General features: G+C 40.8%; 1 protein-coding gene across 2 annotated transcripts in view; it reads left to right on the forward strand.

Annotated features, from left to right (window-relative positions):
- The window catches only part of ERG (ETS transcription factor ERG), a 176,082-nt gene extending 159,443 nt beyond the window's left edge, over nucleotides 1–16,639 (forward strand). For both annotated transcript variants that reach the window (XM_063126625.1, XM_063126626.1), the window contains 7 exons: nucleotides 724–927; nucleotides 1,832–1,912; nucleotides 5,915–5,986; nucleotides 8,562–8,630; nucleotides 9,844–9,900; nucleotides 11,561–11,608; nucleotides 14,697–16,639. In XM_063126625.1, the coding sequence (XP_062982695.1) occupies nucleotides 724–927; nucleotides 1,832–1,912; nucleotides 5,915–5,986; nucleotides 8,562–8,630; nucleotides 9,844–9,900; nucleotides 11,561–11,608; nucleotides 14,697–15,217 (1,052 nt within the window). In that variant the 3' untranslated portion in view covers nucleotides 15,218–16,639. The remainder of the gene's footprint in view (nucleotides 1–723; nucleotides 928–1,831; nucleotides 1,913–5,914; nucleotides 5,987–8,561; nucleotides 8,631–9,843; nucleotides 9,901–11,560; nucleotides 11,609–14,696) is intronic.
- The last annotated feature ends 10,612 nt before the right edge of the window (nucleotides 16,640–27,251 follow it).

A 27,251-nucleotide genomic window follows, 5' to 3' on the forward strand; every position in this document is an offset into this window, starting at 1 on the left:
GCCTAAAGTTGCAATCCTGTGCATGTTTAGAGAGAAAAATGTCCTACAATTCCCAGCATAACCTGGCCCACATGGCTAGCTGGGGAAAACTGGGAGATGTCTGACTTCTTTTTGTCTGAACATGCATAGGATTGTGCCCAAATGCGCTTCCAGATGTTAGCTGCCTGCACTTGTAGTTGCTGTATATTCTAGTACATAACCAGTACATGGTCCAACATGAGCAGATGCAAATTCCACGATGTGCAAATTCCACAATGTGCTACATGAATAGCATTGGTGCACCTATTCCCCAGGATATGCCCCAACTTAGCAATTGAGGGCTGCAGTAAACAGGGCATAAAAGAGTTACCTTCACTTTTAATGTTGTGCCTTCTTATGATAAATACTATTCAAGATAACTTGAATACTCGGATATGATGTTGAATATGTACCATAGACTGAAATCACCACCCTGCTTCAAGCAGTAGGTTCAATTCATATCCTACTGAATATGACAGAATTCTCTTTGAATTTATCATGGATAGATGACCCTCCTCCAGCCAACCTGCCCCTATTTTGATTCCTCTTGATGAAATAAACAGTCTCTTGAGGTAAATTCACTGAATCAGAATGATTAAACTTATTCAGTATCATGGTAGCGCATTTGCTATAGGGGAAAAGGTTAATCAATTTAATAGTAGTCCATAGAATAATACATTGAAACTTTCTTCTTTTTCAAAACAGATCCCACACTATGGAGCACAGATCATGTACGCCAGTGGTTGGAATGGGCTGTCAAGGAATATGGTCTCCCAGATGTGGACATCTTGTTGTTTCAGAATATTGATGGGAAGGAATTGTGTAAGATGACCAAAGATGACTTCCAAAGGCTCACCCCAAGCTACAATGCAGACATTCTCCTCTCACACCTACACTACCTCAGAGAAAGTAAGAACTTTTCCTGTCTTTTTTCTTGAATAAAAGGTTGTATCCACTATATTTCCACATTGATGCTTATTCCAAATGTCTACTTTAAATGCTGTGCTCAAGATATTCTCTAAGTAGACTTCAAACCATAGAAATATTTGCTATTTTAGAGTTTACAAAGGCCAAAAATCAGTATGAACATCATTTACATAAGAATTTGTAGTAATGTTTTTTCTGGTCACAGATTTTCCCTTCTTTCCATTGCTGAAAGAAATTATAATTCTAAATTAGATCATAGACATATTGATTTGTAAAGAAATTCCAGGCATGATTAAGGGTGCATCCTCTCAGCATCCTCCAACCAGCCATGTTGGCTGGGGGATGGTTGGAGTTGTAGTACTTTTTTTCTGTCTAAACATGCATAGAATTGGGTCCTAAAATATATGTGTTCTACACTGCACAAAGGAGCACTCTATAAGACTCCCGTGGAAATGGAAGTTATATACTTGAGAGTGAAGAAAAAAGAGCCCCTTAAATATAAATAAAATGAAACTTGTAGGCAGCATTTGAAGATAGGAGAAGAAAAAAGTCAGTTAGTTACTTGAGGCATGAAAAAATGTTACAGGTCTGAATAATAAAAATATGAATGAACAAAATCTATTTTTTAAAAAAATCAGGTAGTGCAACACCAACATGACATTGTCTTTTTCATAGGCTTATTAATCTACAGGATATTTCCTACTAATATTCTGAATAAAATTAATTCCCTGTTTCTGGCACTATCATAAACCCACCTCCAGAAAGAGCAAAGTGAATTTATGCTAGATTCTCCAGTAAACAACCCTATCAGGAAGAAGAAAATGATTATTAAGATAATTCTGAATATCTTTTTTTAAAAGTTTTGGTGTTGCTTTTTGTTTTGTAGCTCCTCTTCCACATTTGACTTCAGATGATGTTGATAAGGCCTTACAAAACTCTCCACGGTTAATGCATGCTAGAAATACAGGTAATGCTGTCACTGCTCCCCTTCCTATAGGCCATATTTTGAAAGTTCAGGTTTTCTTTTTAATGGATGCATGCTAAATGTAAATTAAGAAAGAAAATAGGGCGTAAGGGTGTAATATGCTTTCTAGAACTGATGGGAATTTCTCATACACACACTTCATAAACAGGTAAAACATTTAGGGCCAGGTGCTGCAATTCTGTCCAGGTGGATAGTGCCGGACATAAGCTCCCTAAAAGGAATATTCAGCCCTGAGAAAAGGCATGTTCATGTACCTATGTCCTTCCTAACATGTGCATGAACACAAACACCGGCAAACACACACAGAATGCACAGATCATTGCTTTTCAGCCTTTCTCCCATCCTATGAATAAAACAAAACAAAAAAGGAGAGCAGATCTGGGCAGCTTTGGCTGGGCTTTACCCTTTCATGTGTGGAACTGTATGTTTCAATGGGCTTCCTTATTAGGGGGGGGGGGGAAACAACCCTGTACATAAAAAGGCAGTATATCAGAGGAAAACATTGTAGCTTAGCCTGCCCCCTAATATCTATGTATAAATCTGTTAAGCAACTGGTCCTCTCATTGAAAGGAGCTGGCCCTGGGACAGAAGAGGGAAATGACAAGCCACGGCCCTTTGGCAAGCACAGTTTTTATCCAAGCAGAGCATTCTTCTCATGTATGGGTCTACCTTGAATGTCTTTAATTGACTGATGCAGCTCTGTTGATTTGCCATAGCAGCATCATATGTGATGGTGTCTTCAGTCACCAGGGCTACCACAGCAGTGAGTGGGCCTTTGGGATATTGTGTCCCACAGTGCAGCTTGCCTGGCACCTACACTGCTATCATTTGAGTGCTGAGTAAATACTTCTTTTTTAAAAAAAATCTCCTAGGTTTCTAAGTATTTTCAGCCCTGTTATGCCACTGTACATTTTTTTAGCACTTTCTGATTTGATATTTATTAATAAATCATATTGTATTGCTGCTGTTTCTGTTTTTTATTTATTTTTAATGGATCAGTTGTGTTGTTTTTAGCTGATATCCACCTAGAGAGCATCACAGCTGAAGGAGCGGAATATCGGTGTAATGATAAATACACAGGCTTGGCCTCCATGCCAGGCAAGCCTTCCTATACCTCAAAGGATATCATAGAAGCGGGAGACTATAGGGGATCCTGCTTACTCTGCCCACCCCCACAGCCCATTCCCATTCCCACGTTTGTACCCATCGCAAAATACTTATACCTTGTGATAGAGGCAAGGGAAAGCACGGGAGAAGAAGCCCACTGGGCTGCTGCGGTGTGTGCATTCATATTAGAAACAGAAGCATCAGGAGAAAGAAGCATAAGTGACTCATGCTTTCTCAGCCCATGCTTCCTGGTCTTCTAGGAAGGGTGGGAAATGTCCATATCCCACTGAGCAAGATGCACATTACGTCCATGCAAGAGAAAGGGGCTTCTTACCTCAGGGGATGCACGCATCTCCCCTCTCTTTCACAAGACCCAGCCCCTGTCTTGAAGGCGGTGAGTTGGTGCCACAAGGCCTCCAGCTCCCGCATTTGCGCTGCTTCCCGGCATCTGCATGGGAAGAAACGCAAGTGCGGAGTTGCTGCTGCCACTATCGCCATGCTGAGCACTGGGGTGGAGGATGGGGAAGTTACGAGGCAGCCAGAGGGTGATGAAGAGAGGGAATGTTTTAATTTATCTGTATCTGTGAAACTTAGCAGATACAGATTAAAAAAAAAAAGCAGGGGAACATGCCCTGTTCCTCCCCTCTGTTTTTACTGTATTTTTATTTATTTACAGGACGCGCAGGGCCCCATTCCTCCCCTCCCCCTGTTTTTTTAAAATTTATTTATTTACAGGGATGCGCAGGGCTCTTCTGAGCTCCTGGAGGTCTGCCCCCTACCCTGTCCAGCTGATGGTGACCAATCAAGGGGTGCCATCGGCTGTGACACACCTCCGCAGCCAAAAAAGTCAGGGTAAGTGCCCGACTTTCTTTCAGCGGAGTTTCTGGGGTTTGCCCGTGGATGACTTCGCAGTGGCGGCTGCTTCATGTAGATGACCTGCCACTACTCTGAACCCACCCCGGGGCAAACCTTTCATCAAGACAAGCCCCCAGAAGCATGGTAGGAGGAAGCACAAGTCCTTCACACTTCCATGCCTCATGCAAAGGCATCAGGTATTGGTTTGTGGGGGGGAGGTTGAGGTAGGAACAATGCAGACTCTCCTGCTCCGTTTCTATGAGCTGATTGACCATGCAGGAGTTCATTAGGGTCAGGTCATAATTGGTGGGAGGGGGAAGGAGAGGGGGAAAATATCTTACTGATTCTCAGTATCTAGAAATAGATTTGGTTCAAATTTGTATGATAAGTAAGGAAACTAAAATGAAGCTCTTCTTGAAATTGTGCATCCGAAGGCAACACAGATATAGGAAAACAACAATGTCTTTAATCTGATGAAATACACATTTGGATTGCCTCATTCTTGTTATCATGCCTGGGGGTTTTAATGACTTATAGTGACCAGAAATAACAGCTCTATAAGAAACAGAACAATCATTCTTAGCTCTGGGCACCTTTTCAAACCATAGTTAGTTTTTCACTGATAGTTCAGTGCTATGTTTTCTACCAATTATTATTATTTATTACCCTATTTCTTCAATTCTAAGACACACTTTTTTCCCATATAAACATCTCTAAAAATGGGGTGCGTCTTAGAATCGCAGGTGTCTTAGGGGTTTTTTTCTGTTGGTGGTACTGAAATTAGTGTGCGTCTTACAATCGATGGTGTCTTACAATCAAAGAAATACGGTACATTTATATCTGTCCTGATTCTGCACAATGAAACTCTAGGAGGTGTACATAGGGTTCCCAGGTGGCCCCTCAGCCATGCACTGATAAATGTGCTTAGTACAAGGTTAAATAACTTGAGACCACAATTCCCATGTTTTACTGTATGCAGTTCTCCTTTTAGAAACAGACAAAATGTGTCATCCTTTCGAATATATTTTCATGCATTACAAGACTCAGCTACATGTACCCATGATTTTTAAAAGTAACATGGGAAATAAGCCCTGACCTGAATCCAAAATACTTTTGGATCAGGACTTTAGTCCTGTGTTTTAAGGAGATTGACTTTGCGATCTCTTTGTTAATGTTATTTAATTATTTAATTTGTATTCTACTCTTCCTCCACAGAGCTCAGGGCAATGTGCATGGTGTTCCATTTTACCCAATTTTATGCTCACAACAACCCTGTGAAGGAGGTTAGACTGAAAGATACAGAGAATGAAGTGACTAGCCCAAGGTCACCTAGGGAACTTCATGGTTGGTAGGGATTTGAAAACGGATCCCACCAATCCTAGTCCATTAGTCTAACCAGCATACCACACTTTCTCCATATGAAATGAACTGTAAGGAGGATGTCTGTCCCTTTCAGCTCCATTTTCTCTGTATTCATTTATTAGATAAATAATATTCATTTCCCCAAATGCTTGTGATCATAAACATTTGAGTGTGAGTACAGCAATAACAGATGTGTGCATTAAGCAAGTGGTAAATAGCATGAGGCCAGAAGCCATGAATGTCTCATCAAACTTCAACACTTTCCCCTAGAAAAACCAACCCATCGTGAGTCACCACATAACAGCAACTGAAGCTATGCAGGATGGGAAAATAATTGGCATATAATATGCCTGGCAGACTTGATGTTGCCTACATCTGCATTGGGCAATAATAATACTTCAAAGAAAATATGAAACCTGCTGAGATGTTACTATAGCTTCTCCTAACTAAAAAATATTGATATGTTTTTCTTTTTTCCTTGCTTGATTGTCTGCCAAAGTATTGTCCTGGAACTGAGTTTGATTTCAGTTGAACACCTGATAGGGAGTTCAGATGCTCTATCATAGTCCAACCCCAATACACCTATTCATGAGCTTTGTTCCAATAAATATACTAAGTGTGAAATTATCCTGATTTCTGTTGTCTTCTTCTTGTCTCCAGGAGGTGCAGCTTTTATTTTCCCAAATACGTCAGTATATCCTGAAGCAACACAAAGAATTACCACCAGGCCAGGTACGCAGGATGCAGGTTTTTTGTGTGTTCGCTACAGTCTGACATACTGACGTTTTTCGTTTCCTAATCCCTCCTTTAGCACAAAAGTACTGGATATATAAAACTTGCCTTAACTGTATTACCAATTCTGAACATATACTGCTGAGGCAAGACTAAAAAAAAATCTGAGCAAACCTTTTCCAGCTAAATTGGATATTTTGTCACAGTTTTGTCTGTTATAACAAAGAAAAACGATGAAAAGATTTTCCACTGTGAAAATCTCAAATCTATTTGCGTTGTCAAGAAATGATAACTACCACATACTCCCCCCCCCACACACACATACTACATTTTTGCCACTTCACAATTAGTATTTGCAATACAACTTATCTAAAAAGGCCTCAGGAAAGATATTTGATTAGTTTTTTCAGGAGAAAAACAAATAAGAAAATATATTAGATATCTTCATGCTGTTGTAAGCTCCCTTGAAGGCCTTTTGCAGTCTAAAAGGGGATTCTAAAGTAAATATAATGCTAAATTAATTACGTCAGAAGGAAGGAACTCTACAGTACTGCTATGCTGTGTTAAAATCTGTCCTCCAATTTCCTGAAAGTTGTCTTCCCCCATGAAAGAGGCTTCTGTTTTTCTGCTTCATTTTCAGGGCACTTCAGAATTTCTTTTGAATTTCTTTGAATGGTTTTATTTATTTTTTTGAGCTTACCATATTCCTTAAGAACATTAGAACTATGCTGAATCAGACCAAAAGTCCCTCTAGTACAGCATTCTGTTCACACAGTGGCCAAGCAGCTGCCTGTGGGAAGCCAACATGTAGGACATGAATGCATGTTTCCCAGCAAGTGGTATATGAGGGGGCTTTCTCATTACCTTTTAATTACACATCTCTCTTATTCTGCAGCCTCCCTGGCTGCCCCCAGTCCCTGATCTGAATTAGTCCCATGGGAGGAGTTATCTCACAATGTCTTCACCTAGGGTTTAAGTAAAGCAGGGAAGCCAGGTTGGTGGCAAAACTGAAAGACAGGACACTCACACACACACTTTAGCTGTTTCAGTCCTCCTGATTTTATGTTATACAAAATAAATTCTCTAACGTGTTGTAAACATAAGTAGTGGACCAAACGGTGTTTAAATGCATTTAGGTAGTGTTCTCTGACAATCAAGTGAATGAGCAAACTTGTGTTTGCATGGAGCTTTGGCTCTTTGGAGATTTGGATTGTACAATCCTTCACAAAAACGCTTGGGGACACCCCCAATTGATACCCAGAATGCAGAATCATAAGCAGTTAGTGTAGAGCTCCAGTCAAAATAACACAAATGTAAATGTATATTGACTTGCAAATTGTCACCTAATTCAAACCAGAAACAAAACAAGCCCAATATCTCTGTTTTGTATTAAGATAGATGATGATGATGATGATGATGATAGATAGATAGATAGATAGATAGATAGATAGATAGATAGATATAGATTTCCCCGCAAGTATCTCCTTTAAGAGTGTTGTAAAGGCTTCCTCTCATATAAGGTTGGAGAGATCAGAAAGAAAGCATTCATTTGGAAGAAGTGTCAAACCTGCCTTCCCCAACCTGGTGCCCTCCAGATAGGTTGGACTGCAATTTTTATAATCCCCCAGTCAGAATAACTGACTGAGGGATTATGGAAGTTGTTGTCCAACACATCTGGAGGATGCTAGGATGAAGAAATCTTCACTGAACCATCAGTAATAAGCTTTTTGCGCTCACAATAAATTTGCCTTATTAGCCCCAGCAAACATGACCAATGTCTGGGCATGATGGGAGTTGTAGTCCAACAAATCCAGAGGGCACCAGGTTGAGGAAAGCTGGCCTAATAAACATGCTGGGAATGGTATGTGTAGTTGCCTTGACATTTTGAACTTTGTTACCAGGGGTATAACTATCAATTCTATCTGAAAAGATGCAATTTCTATTGGTTCAAACGAAATCAACTGCAATGTATTCTTGCTTTGAATTCAGAATATGAAGGCACCATTTCTGAAGCAGCTGAAGACTGAGCTTGCTTTAAGATTTTCTGCTACCCCTAAATTATATGAGGAAGCCTTGAGCCAAAAATCAAAAGAGAATTTCTACAGTATCAAATTATGAAAGCTCACAAAATAGCCACTGGATCTAAACAACTTGCTCTAGCATATCAATCTATTACATTTGCAGTGTAGGAAAGGAGGGAAAGATTCACAGTTGAATGATAATTGAATGTTTCCATCCATGATTGTGCGCAAGATATGTAAGACTTGGAGAGTTTGGAAGCCCTTGAATGAGGACAAGAAGAAATTAGTTTAAGTAGATGGAGATTAGAAGCCGGACAACAAACATGCTTATAACTATAGTAAGAGATTACTTTACAGTGTGGCACTTGGATGGACTATTGCAAGAATGACCTAGAATTTAGATTTGCTACAATGCAACTTTCAACTATGGTGAGTATTTTACCATTAGGAACACTACTTCAGGAAACATCACACATGGAAAGATTTGGCCTTTAAGATTCTTTCCCCCTAATTTCTATTATATATATATTTGAAATGATTTGTTTTCTACACAGATATGCCTTATGAACCAGCTAGGAGATCAGCCTGGACGAGCCACAGTCATCCCGCTCCCCAATCAAAAGGTAAAATATCTTTTTTTTTCCCTTTCCTGCCAAATGAGAATCTAGGGGAGATATCGACAATACATTAGTCAACATAGTGTGAGAACTCCATTCAATGGTTGAGGTTTTAGGAGGTACTCCCCACACAACATGTTCTAACCCCACCGTTGTATGACTGTGGGATACCATGGAGTTGAGTAAAATCCATTGTGATATTTGATTGGCAATTCCTCCACCCTCTCTCCTCCCCTGGTCCTCCCGATAGTATCCCATCAGCCATTGCTGCAAAAACACAATCCTGGCAGCTCTCCTAGATCAGCACTCACTCCTTTCACGCTCTCGCCAGGGAACTTTGTAGCCAGCGGGAAAAGTTGACACAACGCAACAGAAAACTCCATGGAGCCCTCCACACAACACACAAAGTGTTGTGCAGGAACTCTCCTGTTCACAGCGTGGATATTCAGCATGGAGTAATTTCCAAAAAATCTCCACCATGAGGTGGAATTTTCCTGCCAGACAACACATTTCTCAATGGTGGTGTAAAAACTCCACAGTAGAGTTCTAAAACCACCATTGAGAAACGTGTTGTCTGAACTGAGCCATTATATAACAGTTTCAAAAGAATTTGCCTTTGATAATTACATTTCCTCCTCAAAGCAACCGATTTAAGATCCTACATAAAGGGTTTCAAACCATCTCATGTGTATGCTATCTTGACTCTTGGCCTAATTAGAGAAAGACACATGCATATCAATTATTTGAGCCTTCTCCGTGGAGTCCAGAATATGTTTTGTAATTATGATCAATAGCTACATCCATCCAGTTGTAAATGCCTGCACTTCCCAAAGCAATCAACTTCAAAGCAAACCACTCCAAGGTCCACAGTTAGCATAGCAGTAAAGTGAAATGTTTTTCTCCCTCTTAGGTGAGGGGTGACCATGTCCCTACCTGACATAGGGCCTATTCAGACAATATGCTAACCCATGCTTAGGCCGCTAACCCTTTTGCAACAGATGGTTAGTGAGCATGTTTGAACCATGGTTCTGTAGCCACCATGGTTAGGAATGGTTTACACGACATGTTAAGTTATGGTTCACATGACATGCTAAGCCAAAATGTTTAGCTCAAAATCGTTAACCACCATGGCTTAGCGTGTCATCTGAACAGGGTCATTGATAGTTCTAGGGGGTCATTTCAAACTGGAAAAATAGATGAATGTGTTGTTTTTTCCTAGCTGCCCAAGCATCTTCTTCAACTGTGCCCAAAACAGAAGACCAACGTCCTCAGTTAGGTATGTCTGCAACTAATGTAATTATGTTTTTTGTTAAGGATGTCTGAAACCGATCATTAGTCTCTCAATAATTTGAGCAGTTTTGATTTCTGAAATCTGGGAACTTTGTTGTTGTTTAGTATATAAAGCAATTTGCAGAAATTGTGACTGCAATTCATACAACATATGTCTGCAATTTGCACAAAGTGCTTTTTATGCTAACCCTCCTCCCCCTCCTGGAAATCCACGAGCTGATTGAAGTTGATGCAGAACAAGTCAGGCCAGCTCATGGGAAAGTGTGCCCAAGTCTAGGAGGCCAAGCTGACTAAAGTTCGGAAAGCTTCAGCCCCCAGGCCCAGATGGATTCCTCCAACATCCCTAGTAGTCGAACACATCTGGAGAGCACGAGACTGCGGAAGCCTGCCTTAGATAGATGGAAGTTCAGCATCCGTAAGGCAAAACCTACCTGTTAGGGCTCTGATGACAATAGCCCTTTAAGATGGAAAATGGAAATGTAGCTAGAAATGTACCCACATCTTGTGCTCCACAGAGTAGTACTATGGCCACAGAAGTGGAGAAGAGGATTCATAACTGGGTTTTATGTTCTCACAGAGGCCTGACCTGTGGCATTCACCCTCCCCAAGCACCATGATGGGATGGTCCCTGCCATACAGCTCAGTGAAACAGTTGTGGCTCAACAGACAAGAGGCCCCAGATTCATTCCCTAGCCAGGGCTCCTAGCAAAAATGGCATAGCAGGGAATGGTAGAATTTTCAGTAGTCCCACGCAGGTAGATGTCAGGCTCACTTAGCCTTAATCCCATTCTGCCATGACTCTCCCATGTTCTTCTCTTCATTGCCAGTATTTGTAGGTAATTTTCCAGCCAGATCCTGCTATCCACTAACTTCTAAACCCTCCATGCAGCTGAATACAGATTGAGTCAGGAGGATGGTGAGTCACTGGAGCCTCATCTTTGATGGTGCTTTAGTGGCTGCCTGTGGCTGACTCTCAGCCCTGGTGCAGCCTTACCTTGAGAAAGCTGACGTGACTAATGATTAGGATGGGGAAGTTGCCCAGGACGACAGTCAGCAGTGTACCAGGGGCAGTTTTCCCCATCGCTCTGGGTATGGCTGCCCCTGTTCATTACTGCCTGATAAACAGTTTTCAAACCCATAGCAGGCTGAGATATGACAAAAAGCTAGTACTCATGTAGGGCTCTCCATTGATCTTAAAAGGGGTACATTTAGTTACAACTGCCATTCTGTTTGTTTTAACTTCATGCCAGAGAGGACTAAGCTGGCCATTCCACCGATCTTTCCCCACCATGCCCATCCTCTGCTCTCTGCCCATCACCCCCCCCCCGAAGTCTTTGTAGTTGTGCCATAATAGCAGTAACATTGACTTAAGATTACATCACTGCATCATCAAAACTTCAGTAAACCATTGTAAAGTAGATTTATTTCATTGTCTCCTACCCACCCACCCAGCATAACTCAGGGTTAGAATTTGCACTCTAATTATCCTTAAAACAAAGCTTTGGTGTTAAATTTATTTCTTTTAAGTGATATAAATGACTATTCTTTGAAAATAATATATACCATGCTGAAAGTGGTTTACCAGATTCTGATCATTTTAAGTGTTTCATTTACCTTTTCATCTTTTTTAAAAAATCTTTATTTAGATCCCTACCAAATTCTTGGTCCAACCAGCAGCCGTCTTGCAAATCCAGGTATGAAGAAATACGATAGTTTTGGGGGTTTCAACTACAAAATGGAAATTCATTACCAGTTTAAGACCAGAGTGATGGAATTTCATATTCTTGTGTTCTTCTGAAGTCAGTCACTGAAATCATTTTCGAAATCATTTTCGAATTTAATTAATTAACCAAAAGCAAACAGGAGCAAACTGGAAAGCAGAGTTATCTAAGAAAAAAATTATCACTACCACTACCCCACTGTGTCACAGATGTTTGAAACTCCCACCTGTTACAAAAGAAATTTGACACGTGGTATGGGGCTGCTGCTTAAGGAAAACCAGTATTGGGCTCATAGAACTAGTAGCATGGTTCCTTAGATCTTTCCCTAGAGAACAGTAATTACTTAAAACTATCGATGCAATTCTCAGAAGTCAGCCCCATTGAGTTGAATGGCATTTAATCCCAGGTCATTGTAGGATTACAGCCTAAATGACTGCAGGCCAAAGTAAATATAGATAGAATCAACCTATGAATAACTCTCTTTATGGCTATACTATTCACAATACTAGGATTTGTATGGCAATGAAAAGGGGATTGCTCATGTTTCATGGGAATATTTTTGTAATATTCAGTAAACCTGTTCCGTTAATTCTAAATTTAGTAGCCTCTGTGTTTGAATGAAGACAAGATTTTTTAAAAAAATAAATTTTTATTAAGCATTTTTTCCAATACATAACAACCTTTCCCCAATCAAATCAACAAAAATCAGGAAATACAACAAAGATCAAATCAAGTTAAAGGTACCAAGAACATTTAAATAATACAAAAAAGGTCAGCAGTCACAATATCATATTCCTACATCAGCCAAAATGATTGGCATACATCTGGAAGTCTTTTATGCTGAACTTCTTGAGCTGTATACATAATAAAGCAAGACCAGTCAGCTGAAAATGCGCCCTTGTATTTTTATCCTCTAGCCAGGCATAAATTATTTGACAGTTAGAGCAACTCTCCATACTGTTTATTATTATTATTATTATTATTATTATTATTATTATTTATTTATTTATTTATTTATTTATATAGCACCATCAATGTACATGAGGCAGTTAGCCTGTGTGGCTCCTTCCAAGGTCTTCCAAAAGTGAGCTATGACAAGCCTAGCAGCTGCTTGTAAATATTCCACAAATGGCTTAAATAAACAATTATCATTTACACCTTGGAAAAAGTTCAATAAGGCAAGTTCCAACATTTTAGACAAAGTTTGACCTGTAATCTTATCTATTTTAGCAAAAACTGCATCCCAGAATTTAGGGCGGATTTGCACATCGGCCCCAGAGTGCATTTATGCGACCCCAGGGCACCCCGAAACGATAGTCTGTACTTGCCTGTAAAAAGAAATGAGGAAGAGACGCCGACGACGCCACCCAGCTTCCTGCTCCCTGGCCGGGACGGAGAGCTCGGCGGAAGAAGGTTGGGTGGACAGCGGAAAAAGCTCTCTACCCCGCCTTCTTCAAAAAGAGCTCTCCGAGTCGGCCGGGGAACAGGAAGCTGGGTGGCGGCGGCGGCGGCATCGTTGGCATCTCTTCCTCATTTCTTTTTACAGGCAAGTACAGACTATCGTTTTCGGGGTGCCCTGGGGTCTCATAAATGCGCTCTGGGGCCGACGTGCAGATCCACCCTTAGCCACCAGCACATATGTTGGCAGGATCCTCGATCCCCACAGCAGAGGTAGCAGGGCTGAAATGGGAAAGACAAGCTGGCATTAGAGACCATTTTTGCAATACCTTCAAAATCTTACCTTCATACATGAGGAAACTGAATTGAAAGGAATTGTAGACCACATGGCTTCCCATGTATCATCATCAATTATGATATTGCAGTCAGGTTCCCAGCACTTTTTTTAAACCATCAGCGTTACCCATATCTAGATTGATAAGTACATTATAAATGTTGGAAACTAAGCCTATTCCCTGTGCCCCTAACTTAATAAAAAGTGATCCAAAAGGTGTAAGCTCTTGCAAAGCTGGTTGTTTTATTATATCTTGCCTAATAAATGTGCCCACTTGATACCATGCCCTCAACTGATTTCTCCACATATTCCTAGGAAGAGGCTTCAAATGAGGATAACATTCTTTAACCAAAAAAACACCCCTTCTCCCTTAAACACCTCAACATCCAATTGCCTGTCTGAAGAAATAAACTTTGGATGGAGTTGCATTGCAAATACTAATTGTGAAGTGGCAAAAGTGTAGTATGTGTATGGGGGGCGGGGCGGGGGGGTATGTGGTAGTTATCATTTCTTGACAACACAAATAGGGATCAGGGGGGAAACCCCAGGCATCAATTTTTTTCTATTCTCTGCTGCCAGGCCTTAATAGTTTTAAGACAATTTTGGTAGAATGGTCATTTTAACTGTTGCTATTTGGCTAGCAAGGGAAAAGTTTAGTTTTCCCCATTGTTGAATATCCTTCATAATCAGCTTCCATACTCAACCATAGTTCAATTTGAATAGTTTCTTTAAATGTTCTGGAATAAAAACTCTTAAGTAACAAAAGTGATTCCAAATGACATCAGGGGTGTGTGGCCACACATCCTCATATCAAGGGTGGGTGGCCATGCCCCCTGACATTGTCTAGCCCATAAAGGACCAGGTGGGGGGGGGTCATTTGCCCTTCTTCCCCTGACCAAAAACAAACAAACCTGTTCCCTTAGTGAAATATAAAGAAATCCAGTTTCTATCACTATAGCAAACAATTTTGAGCTGTCATCATACAATAAACCTCTATTTGTATACAGTTGGAGAGCCCACCTGTTCAAAAGCACACTAATCATCAAGAGGACATGCATAATGGGACCGCAGCAATCCCATAGTGCACCACCCCTCCTCCCCTGAGCACTCCTCAGCCAACTAGCAATAATTAGTTGGGCAGCAAGGAAGGGGCTGCATGTAAGCTGGCTGAGGGCTGCATGTGACTCTCAGGCCACAGGTTGCCAATTTGTGGTGTAGATAAACGATATTTTAGGTATTTCATAACAGGATTGTGGTATTGGTGAAACTGCATATTGAAATGTTTTAGCTGTCACTCTTCTCATTTTCTCATTTTTTTCCTGCCCTTAGGGAGTGGGCAAATTCAGCTATGGCAGTTCTTGTTGGAGCTCTTGTCAGACAGCTCCAATTCTAATTGTATTACCTGGGAGGGCACCAATGGAGAGTTCAAGATGACGGATCCTGATGAAGTAGCCCGGCGCTGGGGAGAACGGAAAAGCAAACCCAACATGAACTATGACAAGCTCAGCCGTGCTCTACGTTACTACTATGACAAAAATATAATGACTAAAGTTCATGGTAAGCGTTATGCCTACAAGTTTGACTTCCATGGAATTGCTCAAGCCCTCCAGCCGCATCCCCCAGAATCGTCTATGTACAAATATCCATCAGACCTGCCCTACATGAGTTCATACCATGCACATCCCCAGAAAATGAACTTTGTTTCTCCCCATGCTCCTGCTTTGCCTGTCACTTCCTCCAATTTTTTTGCCGGACCCACTCCATATTGGAATTCACCAACCGGAAGTATCTATCCTAATACTAGGCTTCCAGCCACCCATATGCCTTCTCACCTTGGCACTTACTACTAAAGGAAGACAACTATTTTCAAAGGACATTTCTCCATGGAATGCAATGAATTATAATGAATTTTATTAGAGAACATGAACAAAAAGTGCCTAAAAGAGACATGACAAGGTAGCCCAGGACCGAAAGATGTCATATAAAAATGCTTTTTTAAAAAAATAATAATAAGGATTACAGGAAAGTGTTAAAGAAGTTTAAAGATACTACTATGTAAAGTATGTTGACTTCAAATATACAGCTCAAACAGTTAAATACTGTTTTAGGTAAAAGTATGTAATGATAAACAACAAAACTGAGGTCAGAAAAGGTTCATAAGCTTTCATGTCATGTGTAATATCATGCTAATGCAAACTGGGACTCTACTACAGCAATATAAGGATAATTCAATTACGAACTAGGTTATAGTACATGAATATATGAATGCCTAAAAAAATACCTGTATTTTTTTAAGCAAACAGACAGAACAGTGTCATAAATATTTGTCTTGAGCAGAACCTGATTTTGAGTGCAACGGTTTAGTTGGAATGAACGTAAATGCATTCCATTATTAAGAGGGGGGATCAACTATTTCAAACTGTGAAGACAAGGCAAGCTAAGATTTCTTGACAGTGTTAAAGAGCTCTGAGCCAAATATTGGGACTGAGGATGTGCTAAATGGCAAGTGTATGATTGTAGACTAAGGGCACAACACATGAGGATGTTCTTCTGTGCGAGCCCAGTGGAAATGTATGAGGGCTGCACGAGAGCACTATTGTAACCCCATGTCTGATACGTGAAGTGGAAAGGAGTAAGAGGGGGACAAGGGTGATAAGAATGAAGGAGATAACATTTCCTCTAAGGATGGAGGAAACTGAAACTGGACAGTATTTGAACTATGAAGAATTACTTGTTTGGACTTGAGAAATATAGTTGTTGAGTATTATACCATTTCCAGTATTATCAAAGAAAAGACTTGATTTTTTTTTAAGTCCAAAAAGGGAAAAGCAGCAGTATCAGAGGGTGCATCTCTTTATAAAAAAAAAAGAAGGTAAAACTGGAATTGTCTGATATTTAAAAGTAACGCTTAGGACCTCATTCTTCTTAAGGGAATTTGTTTTCTACTCATTGAAGGTAAGAGACAATCCCCAGTTGCCAAAGTCTGAAACCATAGATATTTTTGTTAGGCAGCGCCAGTTTTTCTTTTCCGAGTCGCGAACGCTGTGCGTTTGTCAGAATGAAATATACAAGTCAACGTTATTTTTTTTTCTTTTTATATAATAATTATATAACTTATGCATTTATACACTACGAGTTGATCTCGGCCAACCAAAGACACAGAAAGGGACAATCAGAAATATTGTGGCCTTGAATTTTAACTCTGTATGCTTCATGTTTACATTATGAACTTAACTAGTACTTAGAAAGCAGAATGTATGTAATAAAATAAGCTTGGCCTAGCATGGCAATTCAGATTGACACTGTAGTCCTGCATTGTCATCTTTTTTGTGATTCTTGTTCCAGATGTGTAATTTCTTTCTTTTATTGTCTTCAAAACAATTCGTTTATAATTTGGGCAGTCTTGCAAAAACTGGACGTTTGGCACCTGCTAGAGAGTAAGGCAAAAGGGGTACATTAATTGATTCGTTTTCCAGACAGTTCAATTATATCAGCGATCAATGCAATTCAACAGGTCATGTAGGTGTGAATACAGGCCAGGGGCTTGGATTGACAAGTGTTCTAAAAGAGCATACTGTTATTGGTATGTCTCTGCTTTTAGCGCTGAATTTAGATCTGGAAATACTCCTAGTCCTAGAATATTTGTTTATGTCCAGCCTGAAAGAGAGTGCTCTGAGCATTCTAAAGACAAGTTTGCTATTTAGTGGTTCCAAACCAGAAAATCTGTGTTTGTCGTTACAGTGTAATGTATCAGCCAGGGCAGTAATTCAAAACTAAAGCACTGCTTCTGTCTCTCTTCTTTTAATCTTCAAAATTTCCTGCTTTTAGATCCATTTATTGATTTATTTTTTTAAAATCAGGCATTGAACTGTGTTCCAGTGTTCAGTAAGAATAAAGAGGGAAACCCAGGACTAGCAATTTGAGCAAGGAACTATGGCAAACTATACAATATTTAATATAGGGACAGACACAGCACTAACTGCTGCTGCTGTAACAAAAGTGGCTGCTGCCAAAAGCACTGGATCCACATCTCCTCCTTCTGTCCTGGTATCATCTTGTAAAACAAAATGCATTGAGTAATGTCATTGGTGCTGTCTGCAAGGGAAGAAGGGGAACGTTCAATATGTTGATGATATCATGTGCATTATTTTTTTATTTTTACTGGTCATTACCAGGGAAATGGGAAACAAGAGACTCAGGTTCTTCTCAAAAGCAGCAGCCATGCATTTTCCATGTGTCTTATTTCCACCCTAAAGAATGCAACCAAAAGTATTTTGAATTAGTCTCATTAATATATATTTTTTGAGATTATGCATGTTCCATCTTGTTTCCACCTGTGTTTGCAGTTTTTTTAAAAAAACAAATCATCTATGTGGAAATTCATAGCTCTTTGTGCACAGTTTCCTAATGTGAAGGTTAATGTATGCACATTTGTGCACATTTTATTATTATTATTATTATTATTATTATTATTATTATTATTATTATTATTTATTTATATAGCACCATCAATGTACATGGTGCTGTACAGATAACACAGTACATAGCAAGACCCTGCCGCATAGGCTTACAATCTAATAAGTTGTAGTTAACAATAAAGAGGGAAGGAGAATGCAAACAGGCACAGGGAAGTGTAAACAGGCACCGGGTAGGGTAAAGCTAATAGTATAGAGTCAGAACAAACTCAATATTTGAAGGCTATAGGGAAAAGAAAAGTTTTTAGCTGAGTTTTAAAAGCAGTGATTGAGTTTGTAGTTCTCAAGTGTTCTGGAAGTGCGTTCCAGGCGTAAGGGGCAGCAGAAGAAAAAGGACGAAGCCGAGTAAGGGAAGTGGAGGTCCTTGGGCAGGCGAGAAGCATGGCATCAGAGGAGCGGAGAGCCCGGGCGGGGCGATAGTGTGAGATGAGAGAGGAGAGATAGGGAGGAGCTAGACCGTGAAGAGCCTTGAAGGTCAGCAGGAGAAGTTTATATTGGATTCTGGAGTGAATTGGAAGCCAATGAAGAGATTTCAGAAGTGGAGTGACATGGTCAGAGCGGCGGGCCAGGAAGATGATCTTAGCGGCAGAGTGGTGGACAGAGACCAGCGGACTGATGTGAGACGAAGGAAGGCCAGAGAGAAGAAGGTTGCAGTAGTCCAGCCGAGAGATAACCAGTGCGTGAACGAGAGTCTTGGCAGAAGAGACAGACAAAAATGGTCGAATCCTGGCAATATTATATAGGAAGAAACGACAGGATTTAGCTACAGCCTCGATGTGAGGAGTAAAGGAGAGCGAGGAGTCAAATATAAAGCCAAGACTACGAGCTTCCTTGACCGGAGTAAGCGTGACATCGTTGACAGTAAGAGAGAATGAGAGGTGAGGAGAAGGTTTAGGAGGAAAAACAAGCAATTCAGTCTTTGCCATGTTAAGTTTCAAACGACGATGAAGCAGCCAGGCTGAGATATCTGAAAGACATGCTGAGATACGATCGTGAACATCTGGAGAAAGTTCCGGAGATGAAAGATATAATTGTGTATCATCGGCATACAGGTGATATTGGAGGCCGTGAGATTGAATAAGCTTGCCCAAGGGCAGCATGTATAGAGAGAACAACAACGGGCCAAGCACCGAGCCTTGCGGAACCCCAACTGAAAGGGGAAAAGAGGAGGACGAGCTGCCGTTAGCCGACACGCTGAAAGAGCGACCCTCTAGATAGGAGGCGAACCAGTTATAGACAGAGCCACAGAGTCCAAGGTCATGGAGGGAATCTAAGAGAAGATCGTGATCAACCGTGTCAAAGGCTGCGGTTAGATCAAGGAGAATAAGAATGGAATAATGGCCTTTAGACTTGGCAGTAAGGAGATCATTGCTGGAGGGCTGTTTTGCATGCACTTTTCACAAATATACACACTTTGTGCATAATTTTCCCTAATATGTGCATTTTTCCAAGGCAAGCTGCATTGAAAAGCTCACAAAAAATGGCATTTCAACTCTGTCTCAGCCCACTGAAAGGCTCGGGAGGTGGTGACTGGGTAAATCCATTTAAAAAATACTCCACAGAGTGCATTTCTTACCCATCCTTAGCTGCCAAGAGTTTAATGTTATCTCTCTCAAGGCATGCACAAAACATAGTCTACCTTTAAAAGGTAGACTATTGGGCTCACTGCATGTACATAATAGCAGAGGGAAAATAATCCTACTTTGCTATCACCACCACATATAAGACTCTAAAATGTATTTATTATTATTTATTTTATTAGCCTGCTTTTAAGGGTAATAATCTTTTCAAGGTGACTACAATAAATAACCAATAAAACATCAATAACACACTAACACAAAATAATCAATAGTAAAACATTTCAAAATAAAATATCCCACCTAACACAAATATTAAAATCCAATAATAGCTATAGCTAGTATAATTTCCATTCAGCAGCCTAATAAACCAATTTAGGAGACAGCCACAAAAAGAAAACATTTTTAAGGCTCTCCTAAAAGCCTGAAAGAAAAGGGACTAACACACCCCAAGAGGTAGTGGGGCCACTGCTGAGAAAGCTGTTACCCTTGTGGGTTGCTAATGTAGTTGTTCTCAGGCCAGACGTCAGAGGATGACTTCCTAGTGTGGGCAGGTTGATAATGGGTGAAGGCAGTTCTGGGCCCCAAACTGTTCAAGAACCTGGGCCTCAAAATCAGCACTTTAAAATGGGTTCAGAAATGCACTGGCAACCATTCAGCTGGTGCAGTATAGGTGTCATGTAGTCCAGCCACTATGCCCCACCAGTGTTCAGGAGGCCACATTCTGCACCAGCTGAAGTTTCTGAATGATCTTCACTGGCAGCCCCACACTTACTTTTTGGTGCATAGATAATTGGGACAAGGCCCATCCTCCAGATAGAGCAACAGCTAGTTTAACAACCTAAGCTGGTAAAAAGCATTTCTGGCTTCCCCAGTTAGTGCAGACTTCAAGAGAACTTTCGGATAGTGTACTTGGTCCTTCAGAGGGAGTGCCCCATTAACAAGAATTGTAAACTTTCCTCTTGAATAGTCAATTCCTTACCCAAAGCATCTCCATCTTATCTGGATTATCTCAGCCTGTTCCTTCTCATCCATCCAGAAACTGATTCTAGACTGGGGGTGGGCAATTGTGGCCCTCCAGATGTTTGGCCTTAGCCATCATAGCCATTACTGAGGGTCAATGAGAGTTGTACACTGAAACATTTGAAGAGTCACAAGTTGCCCACCCCTGCTCTAGACACAATTTTAGCATTCTACAGCCTCTCTGGGACAAACAGAGGGAAATAAAAGAATATCATCCACATGCTAATGATACTTCAGCCCAGACTTCTGGATGACTTCCCCTAGCAGTTTCATGTATGTATTAAATAAAAAACATGGGAGAAAATCCATGGATGTGGAGTGGAGCTGGTCTTCCAGCATCTACTTCTGAGTCCTTCCAAGAAGGACTGGAACTCCAAGGCCTAGCCTGGACAAATGATCCAGAAGGGTACCACGTTTGGTGGTATTAAAAGTTGCTAAGAGGCCCAGAAGAACTAATAGGTTCTAACCTAGATTTGGTCAGACACTTTTTAGCATCATCCCTGTTCCTTCATTGCCCTAAGCTCCCTGGTATGCCTATGCATGTACCATAGAGCGAAGTGAGTTCTCATCAGTGAGAGAAAGTGCTTAGGAACTGCATTGTCTACCATGGAAGATGAAACTGAGAAAACCCTGTTGAGATGGGTGTCCTATTCACTGCCGCCTCAGAACCATGCACTATCCTTGATAGATTCCTTTGATTGCCTTTCATTTCATTTCAAACATGCTTAACTTTGGCAAGCCTATCCATTTCAGGGTTGGAGGGGGTAGTATCTCTACTACCAGATAAAATACCCTTGGTAGTTTTAATTTCAAGAATAGTAACTGTGTTAAAGTTAAAGGTGTATAGACACATAGTTGAGGGGGCAGGAGGGCTATACGCATTGAGATCAAAAGGAAATGAAATGCAGAAAGTAGAGTGACATTCTCTTCAGTTTCAGGGAAACCTGTAAGCATTTAGAAAGTATTGCTCAACACTTGCTTGCACAGAGTACCATAAGAGTGTCAGAGATTTGTAAAGCTTTGGGTTGAGGACATATAAACCCATCACACTTTTTTTTCCTGGTATGCATCTGCGATTTCCACCTCCATTTGATTAGCGCGTCAAGCACTGGTCACTTTCACGTGCATGCATTCTTGTGGTATTTCGCCTTGTTTATCTTTTCACCTGCACCAGTGCGTGCTTCCTGGTATCACCACTATACTCACCCCACCCCACCCCTTTTCCTCCCCCCTCCAGTTCATTGGTTCTTGTGGTTGATGGACATTGTGATGGACGTGGGCACCTTCCCACTCCCTCGCTCTGGTTTTGTTGTCTACTGTTTTAACAATTTAGCGTTTGATCGATTAGGCACTGTTTCTGCCTTTCAAGGGGAAGAAATAGCAACGAGGGCTTGGAGCAGTGGAAGTACATTCAAGAGCACAAGCCCAGTCGTTCGAGCAACTCAGCATGCCCTTTTCTTTCATCAGCAAGACTGCCCTTCAACACAGACGCCACCAAGAAGGGAGATTCTGTGTCATAGCGCAAGGACAGCAATATACAGGGGCAGAGGGTGGTTCTATCCCACATAGAGAAAAAATGCCGCACTTTCCCCACCCTAGAAAAACACGGAAAATGGAAGGGAAGAGGTGAGATGACTGCAGGACAGGGAAGGCATCATGTGAGGGTCACAGGGCAAAACAGTAAACAGTGTGATAAAACACTGGTGTGGTGGAGTTCATAATGCAGAAGTTTGTGTTTCAATTCCTAAATATGTTCAGGGTTGAAGTGTAAAATGTGTGGCTTAATGAGAATTATATTGAAGAGACAAGCTTGCAAATTGTGTACAGAGAACTCATCAGTTAAATGAAGATGTGAACTAATGAGACTGAAGTAAAAAAAAAGCTGTGCCTTCTTTCTATTTCTCATCAAACATCAAAATATATTCATCAAACATTTTATTATCATATCCATCCACTTTTCGTGTCACAATTTATGTCACAAATATTATTGCAAGTAAAAGAACTGTAAAACTGTTTTGTCAGGGGAAGGTATCTGGGAAATGAAATATTAAGTTACCACCAAAGTTGTGTGCAAGCAAACAATACCTCTCAGTTTGTGGGTGTTGTAGTTTTGGCTACCTGCACTTCAAAGACTGAGGCCTGAGCTAGACCTAAGGTTTATCCCGGGATCGTCCCAGAGTCATCCCTGTTCATGTAAATGACACACAGGGGATCCCGGGAGCAGGCAGGGACGACCCCGGGACGATCCCAGGATAAACCTTAGGTCTAGCTAAGGCCAGAGATTACTATTCTGTATGATAATACCATCTTCCAAAAAAAAATGTGGTTGCTTCCCATTCAAAGGGCTTAACTAGGTTTTAAACTGGCACATAATGGACTATGGTGTTGGGACTTGCTGAGTCTCAACTCGAAGAGCATTCCACAAAAAGGAACCACCACTATAAAGTCCCTATTTGTCACAACCACCCAGACAGTCAAGGCTTCAGATAATGAATGCATCATGCAGGAAGGAACAAATGGAAGAAGCTGGTCCTTAAGGATGGAATGAGCAGGAGACAAACAGCTGTCAAAGTGCAAAAGTGATTTATTTACACCCAAAGACAAAGCTAGAAGAACTCACATTTGCAGGTTGCTGTTAAGAATTGCCCCTGAAGTCCAAAACACATTGTGTGTAAACGAATCACTAGCACCGTTTCTTTGTTTATCCCTGAGTTCAATGTCCCACTTTTTAGTTTTGCGGATCCTTAACAGACCTAGGGTCCAAGCTGTTTAAAGCTTTAAAGGTTAAAGCCACTTTGAATTCAATTTGGAAACAAACTGGCAGTTTTCTATCTGGAACTCTAGGAACTAGTAATCTTTACAAGAGATCTAAGAAGTAAGATGGTTTGTTTCATCACTACATATCCTCATGACATCTGATGTAGAGAGATTGTTCTCTGCACTGTGTTAATCTTAAAGCACAGTCCTGTGAGGTGTCCTGAAACCTCTCCTGTCTTGTCATCTTTTACCACCTAGAGATGAGTACATTGTCAGGCCAGATAGTTCTTAAGAAATTAAAGGCATTGAAAAACTCAAAGTAGTGTAATAATTCTATAAAAGGGAAGGAAAAGCTGGTGCAAGGCCACCTTATGTCATAAGAGGTAAAGTTTATGGGAAGACTTTACTGAATCTTCTTTGATGTTGCTAGCTATGCCTTGCAGCTTTTTAAAAGACTATTTAAATCCTGTTCATAAGGATCTGAATGAGAAGTAATTAGCTTCCAAGATATCAGAAATGCAAAATTTACTACTGTGATAAAACTAGAGAGCATTGCAGCAGCTGATGCTCTGGAAGCTATTTAGCATTTCTATCTTAGCTAGCAGTGCAAAGCATAACAGGGACAAAGGAAGTCAATACAGAGCAATTATTGTGTAACAAAGTTAAGGCAACATTCACAGGTGGACCAGTGAGCACACAGAAGAGAGGGAGGGATCTGGGAGTAGAAGATGGGTGGGGAAGCTCTGGACCATAATCGAAATGTAGAACAGGTCTCTGAGTCTAGACAGTGGGACTTTCCCCAAGCTGTGTCCTCCTCCAGTGGCTTGCTACAGTCAGCTGCCCAATGGTGCTCAGGGTGCCCACTGCCATTGGTGATAGCCACTTGCCCAAAGCAGACAGCTGTGTATGTAATAACTGCTGTAGAACGACTGTCAGACAGCAGCCCGGTTTCTCTTCTGAACTGAAGTTTGTATTTGTATTTGATTTTATGATCACTAACTTTCTCAAGGGCTTTCATCAGTTGCAGAGGGGTATACAAATCTAATAAATACATACAAACCATGTCTATTGAACAAAGGTAAGACATTTGTGACTCCATTCACTTTTTGGCTGTGGCTATGCCCGCTGCTGGAATGCAGACTCCTGACAGGTTTTGACCAAGTTAATGAGATCATGAAAAGAAAAAAGTTCTCTACCTCTGATATAAGAGGTATGCATGGGCTAAAAGTATTGTGTGAGCATCAAAGTAAAGGGGGAGCACGGAAGCCCTATATTAGCCCCTTTGTGGGAGAATGATTTATGCGTCAAATCTTTAGAATGTTTCTTTGTAAAGTATTATGCAGCCCCCTTGGTCTTTTCAGTTGTTTTTTCTCCACCACTAAAATGTTGAGTTGTGACAAAACCTGTATTTTAAATATGGATGCAGAGAAGTTCTTACTAGGTCAAAGAGCTCTCTTCTGATCTTGTCAAAGAATCTTTGTGCAAGTGTTCAACAGGCAGAGCAAGCATTGAAGCAAAGTCTTAGTGGGGATGATCTGCTCCATTTTTTTCTTCAATGAAAAACAGAACTTGAGACATTCATGAAAAGGATCTCATGAACTGGTGAAGCTTACCTTCTATATGTTCCCGGTAAGCCTCAAACATTGCTTCAGTCCCATGCTATTTTGGTCTGGGGGTGGTACTCCTCCTCCTCTTTCTCCTCTTTTTCCCGATGAAGGGGAGGCTTGGAATGCATGTGTTAAAAAGGAGCTCTAAACAGAGCTATCCCCATAAAGAGGAGGCAGGTAAGTCATGTGTGAAAACCAGCTCTGAGCTCAGGCATCCCCATGAAAAAACGAATTCCTGCAGTCCACTGATCAATAGATGCATATCACTGCTTCTGCTTCTTCTTCTTCTTCTTCTTCTTCTTCTTCTTCTTCTTCTTCTTCTTCTTCATTCCATGGAATGTTGCCAGTATGTGACTATGTCTTTAATTGTTTTTTCAAGAAGAAGAGCCTAGCGAATGCACTTCCTAATATTCTTCTACCTACATTCCTAGGGATCAATAATTTACTCTAGTCTGTAGGTAGATGGCAGTACACACACACTTCTGATGGCACCTTGCCCCATCCCTAATGCCCGAGAGCAGCCAGGCAGGTGACAATAGATCTCTAACAAGGCAGATTATTATTCACCCTGAAAGCAGATTATTATTATTATTATTATTATTATTATTATTATTATTATTATTATTATTATTATTTTCTGTACCGCCCAATAACCAAAGTTCTCTGGGTGATTTACAAAAGATTAAAATGATATAGGAAATTTAAAACCATAAAAGCATGCAACAGACAATATACACAAAGACAACATACATTTAAAAACAACTTTGAGCAATCAGCCAAACTTAAAAAACAGATCTGGGATCGATTGAAATCTCATCACATGCTGCTAAATGCCTGGGAAAAGAGAAAAGTCTTGCCCTGGTATAACACCCCAATCAATAACGGTGGTGCATCTGCTCTGTCTATTGATTTACCATTTTCAGACAACAGATGGCACTACGATTCCTTGGAAATAAGGAGGCTGGCTGTACAGTCCAAAGGCATTCTGTGTGGAACAAAATCATTTGGAGCTTTTCCTCCAGCTTTCTTCCTTCCTTCCTCCAGACTTAATTTAACTCCTGGAAGCCACAGAACTGAATTGTTCTGTTCTGTTCAGTTCCATTTATTTACTAAAGACCATAATAATAATAATAATAATAATAATAATAATAATAATAATAATAATAATAACAACAACAACAACAATAATAAGTAGTTGCAAAACATTGCTCATCACCACAGTTGAGAGTGTATCCAAAAATATCTCCACCCCACAAGAATAATTAATTTGAGAACTGAATGTCGTTTATTGTAATTCTTTTTAAAATGCCCCAAACATCAAAGCCTCACAATAAAGTGAGAATAGGATAGAAAGCTAAAAAGAAGGGATGGGAGAGAGATATGTGACATACATAATACATATGAGAATGAATTGTTTCTGGAATCTCAGGTTCTCTTCCTCCCCCACTCCTCCCACAAAGGTGTGGAGTTTATCAGTTCTCAAGATTAAGTCACTGAGAATGGGTTGGATCCAGATTTATGCTGGATCAGCTGTGCTGATGGAAGTGGACTGTCCCACTTCCCTTCCCAAGCCACCCCCTTCCAGCACCCTGAAAATGCTACAAAGAGAGGCAGGAGACCCTGATGTATGAGATAAGATGTGGTTGGGGAGGGGAGCCCCCAAAATGGGGCAGAACTTTCCTCTTGTGGAAGGCAGATCCAGGATCCAATCCAAAATGTGTTTTTTTACGTTCCTTTAAAAAGGTGACACAGAAACTCTGGCCAATATTTGAACATGTTTATGCACTCACAGAACAATCCTATGCATGTTTACTCAAAAGTCCCACTGATTTTAATGGGGCTTACTCCCTGGCAAATGTGTATATAATTGTAGCCTGTATCAGTGGGTGGGATTCAGGCAGGGATGGCCTTAGGATAAATAAGCACCTTAAGCACGAAGAGTCATCAGGACTGCCTCCCTCCACACACATTTGTAATGCTTATAATGCTTAGTAATGCCACCTCAAAGTAAAGCCATGATTTACTGATTTATATCCAGAATGAATGACATCAAATTGAAAACTGGTAGAAGTAACCTAATCACCTGCCAAACTTTTCAGGGAAAGGGTTAAAGACACTTAGGATTGTTGCTATTTCAACTTAAATCACCGCAAACTGTACAGTCAGCGTTCAGGGGGTGAGCACCTAGGTTGCCCATCCTTAAGCCTAGCCCTGGATGCAGGATCTGCCTTGTACAGATGGCATTGAAGGCTTCTGAGCCTGCAGGGCATTTCTGCTAGTGCAGTCTTCCCCAACCTAGTGCCTGGATTGCAACTCCCAGTATCCCCAGCCAGCCCAGCTGGAGGATACTGGGAGATGTAGTCCAACTCATCTGGTGGAGATCAGGCTGGGAAAAGCTTCACTAGCAGATTGGGGAGGAGGTGATCTTTGCCAATTTCTCCCTCC

This window comes from Elgaria multicarinata, chromosome 5 (assembly GCF_023053635.1).
Source record: "Elgaria multicarinata webbii isolate HBS135686 ecotype San Diego chromosome 5, rElgMul1.1.pri, whole genome shotgun sequence".
Classification (NCBI taxonomy): domain Eukaryota; kingdom Metazoa; phylum Chordata; class Lepidosauria; order Squamata; family Anguidae; genus Elgaria; species Elgaria multicarinata.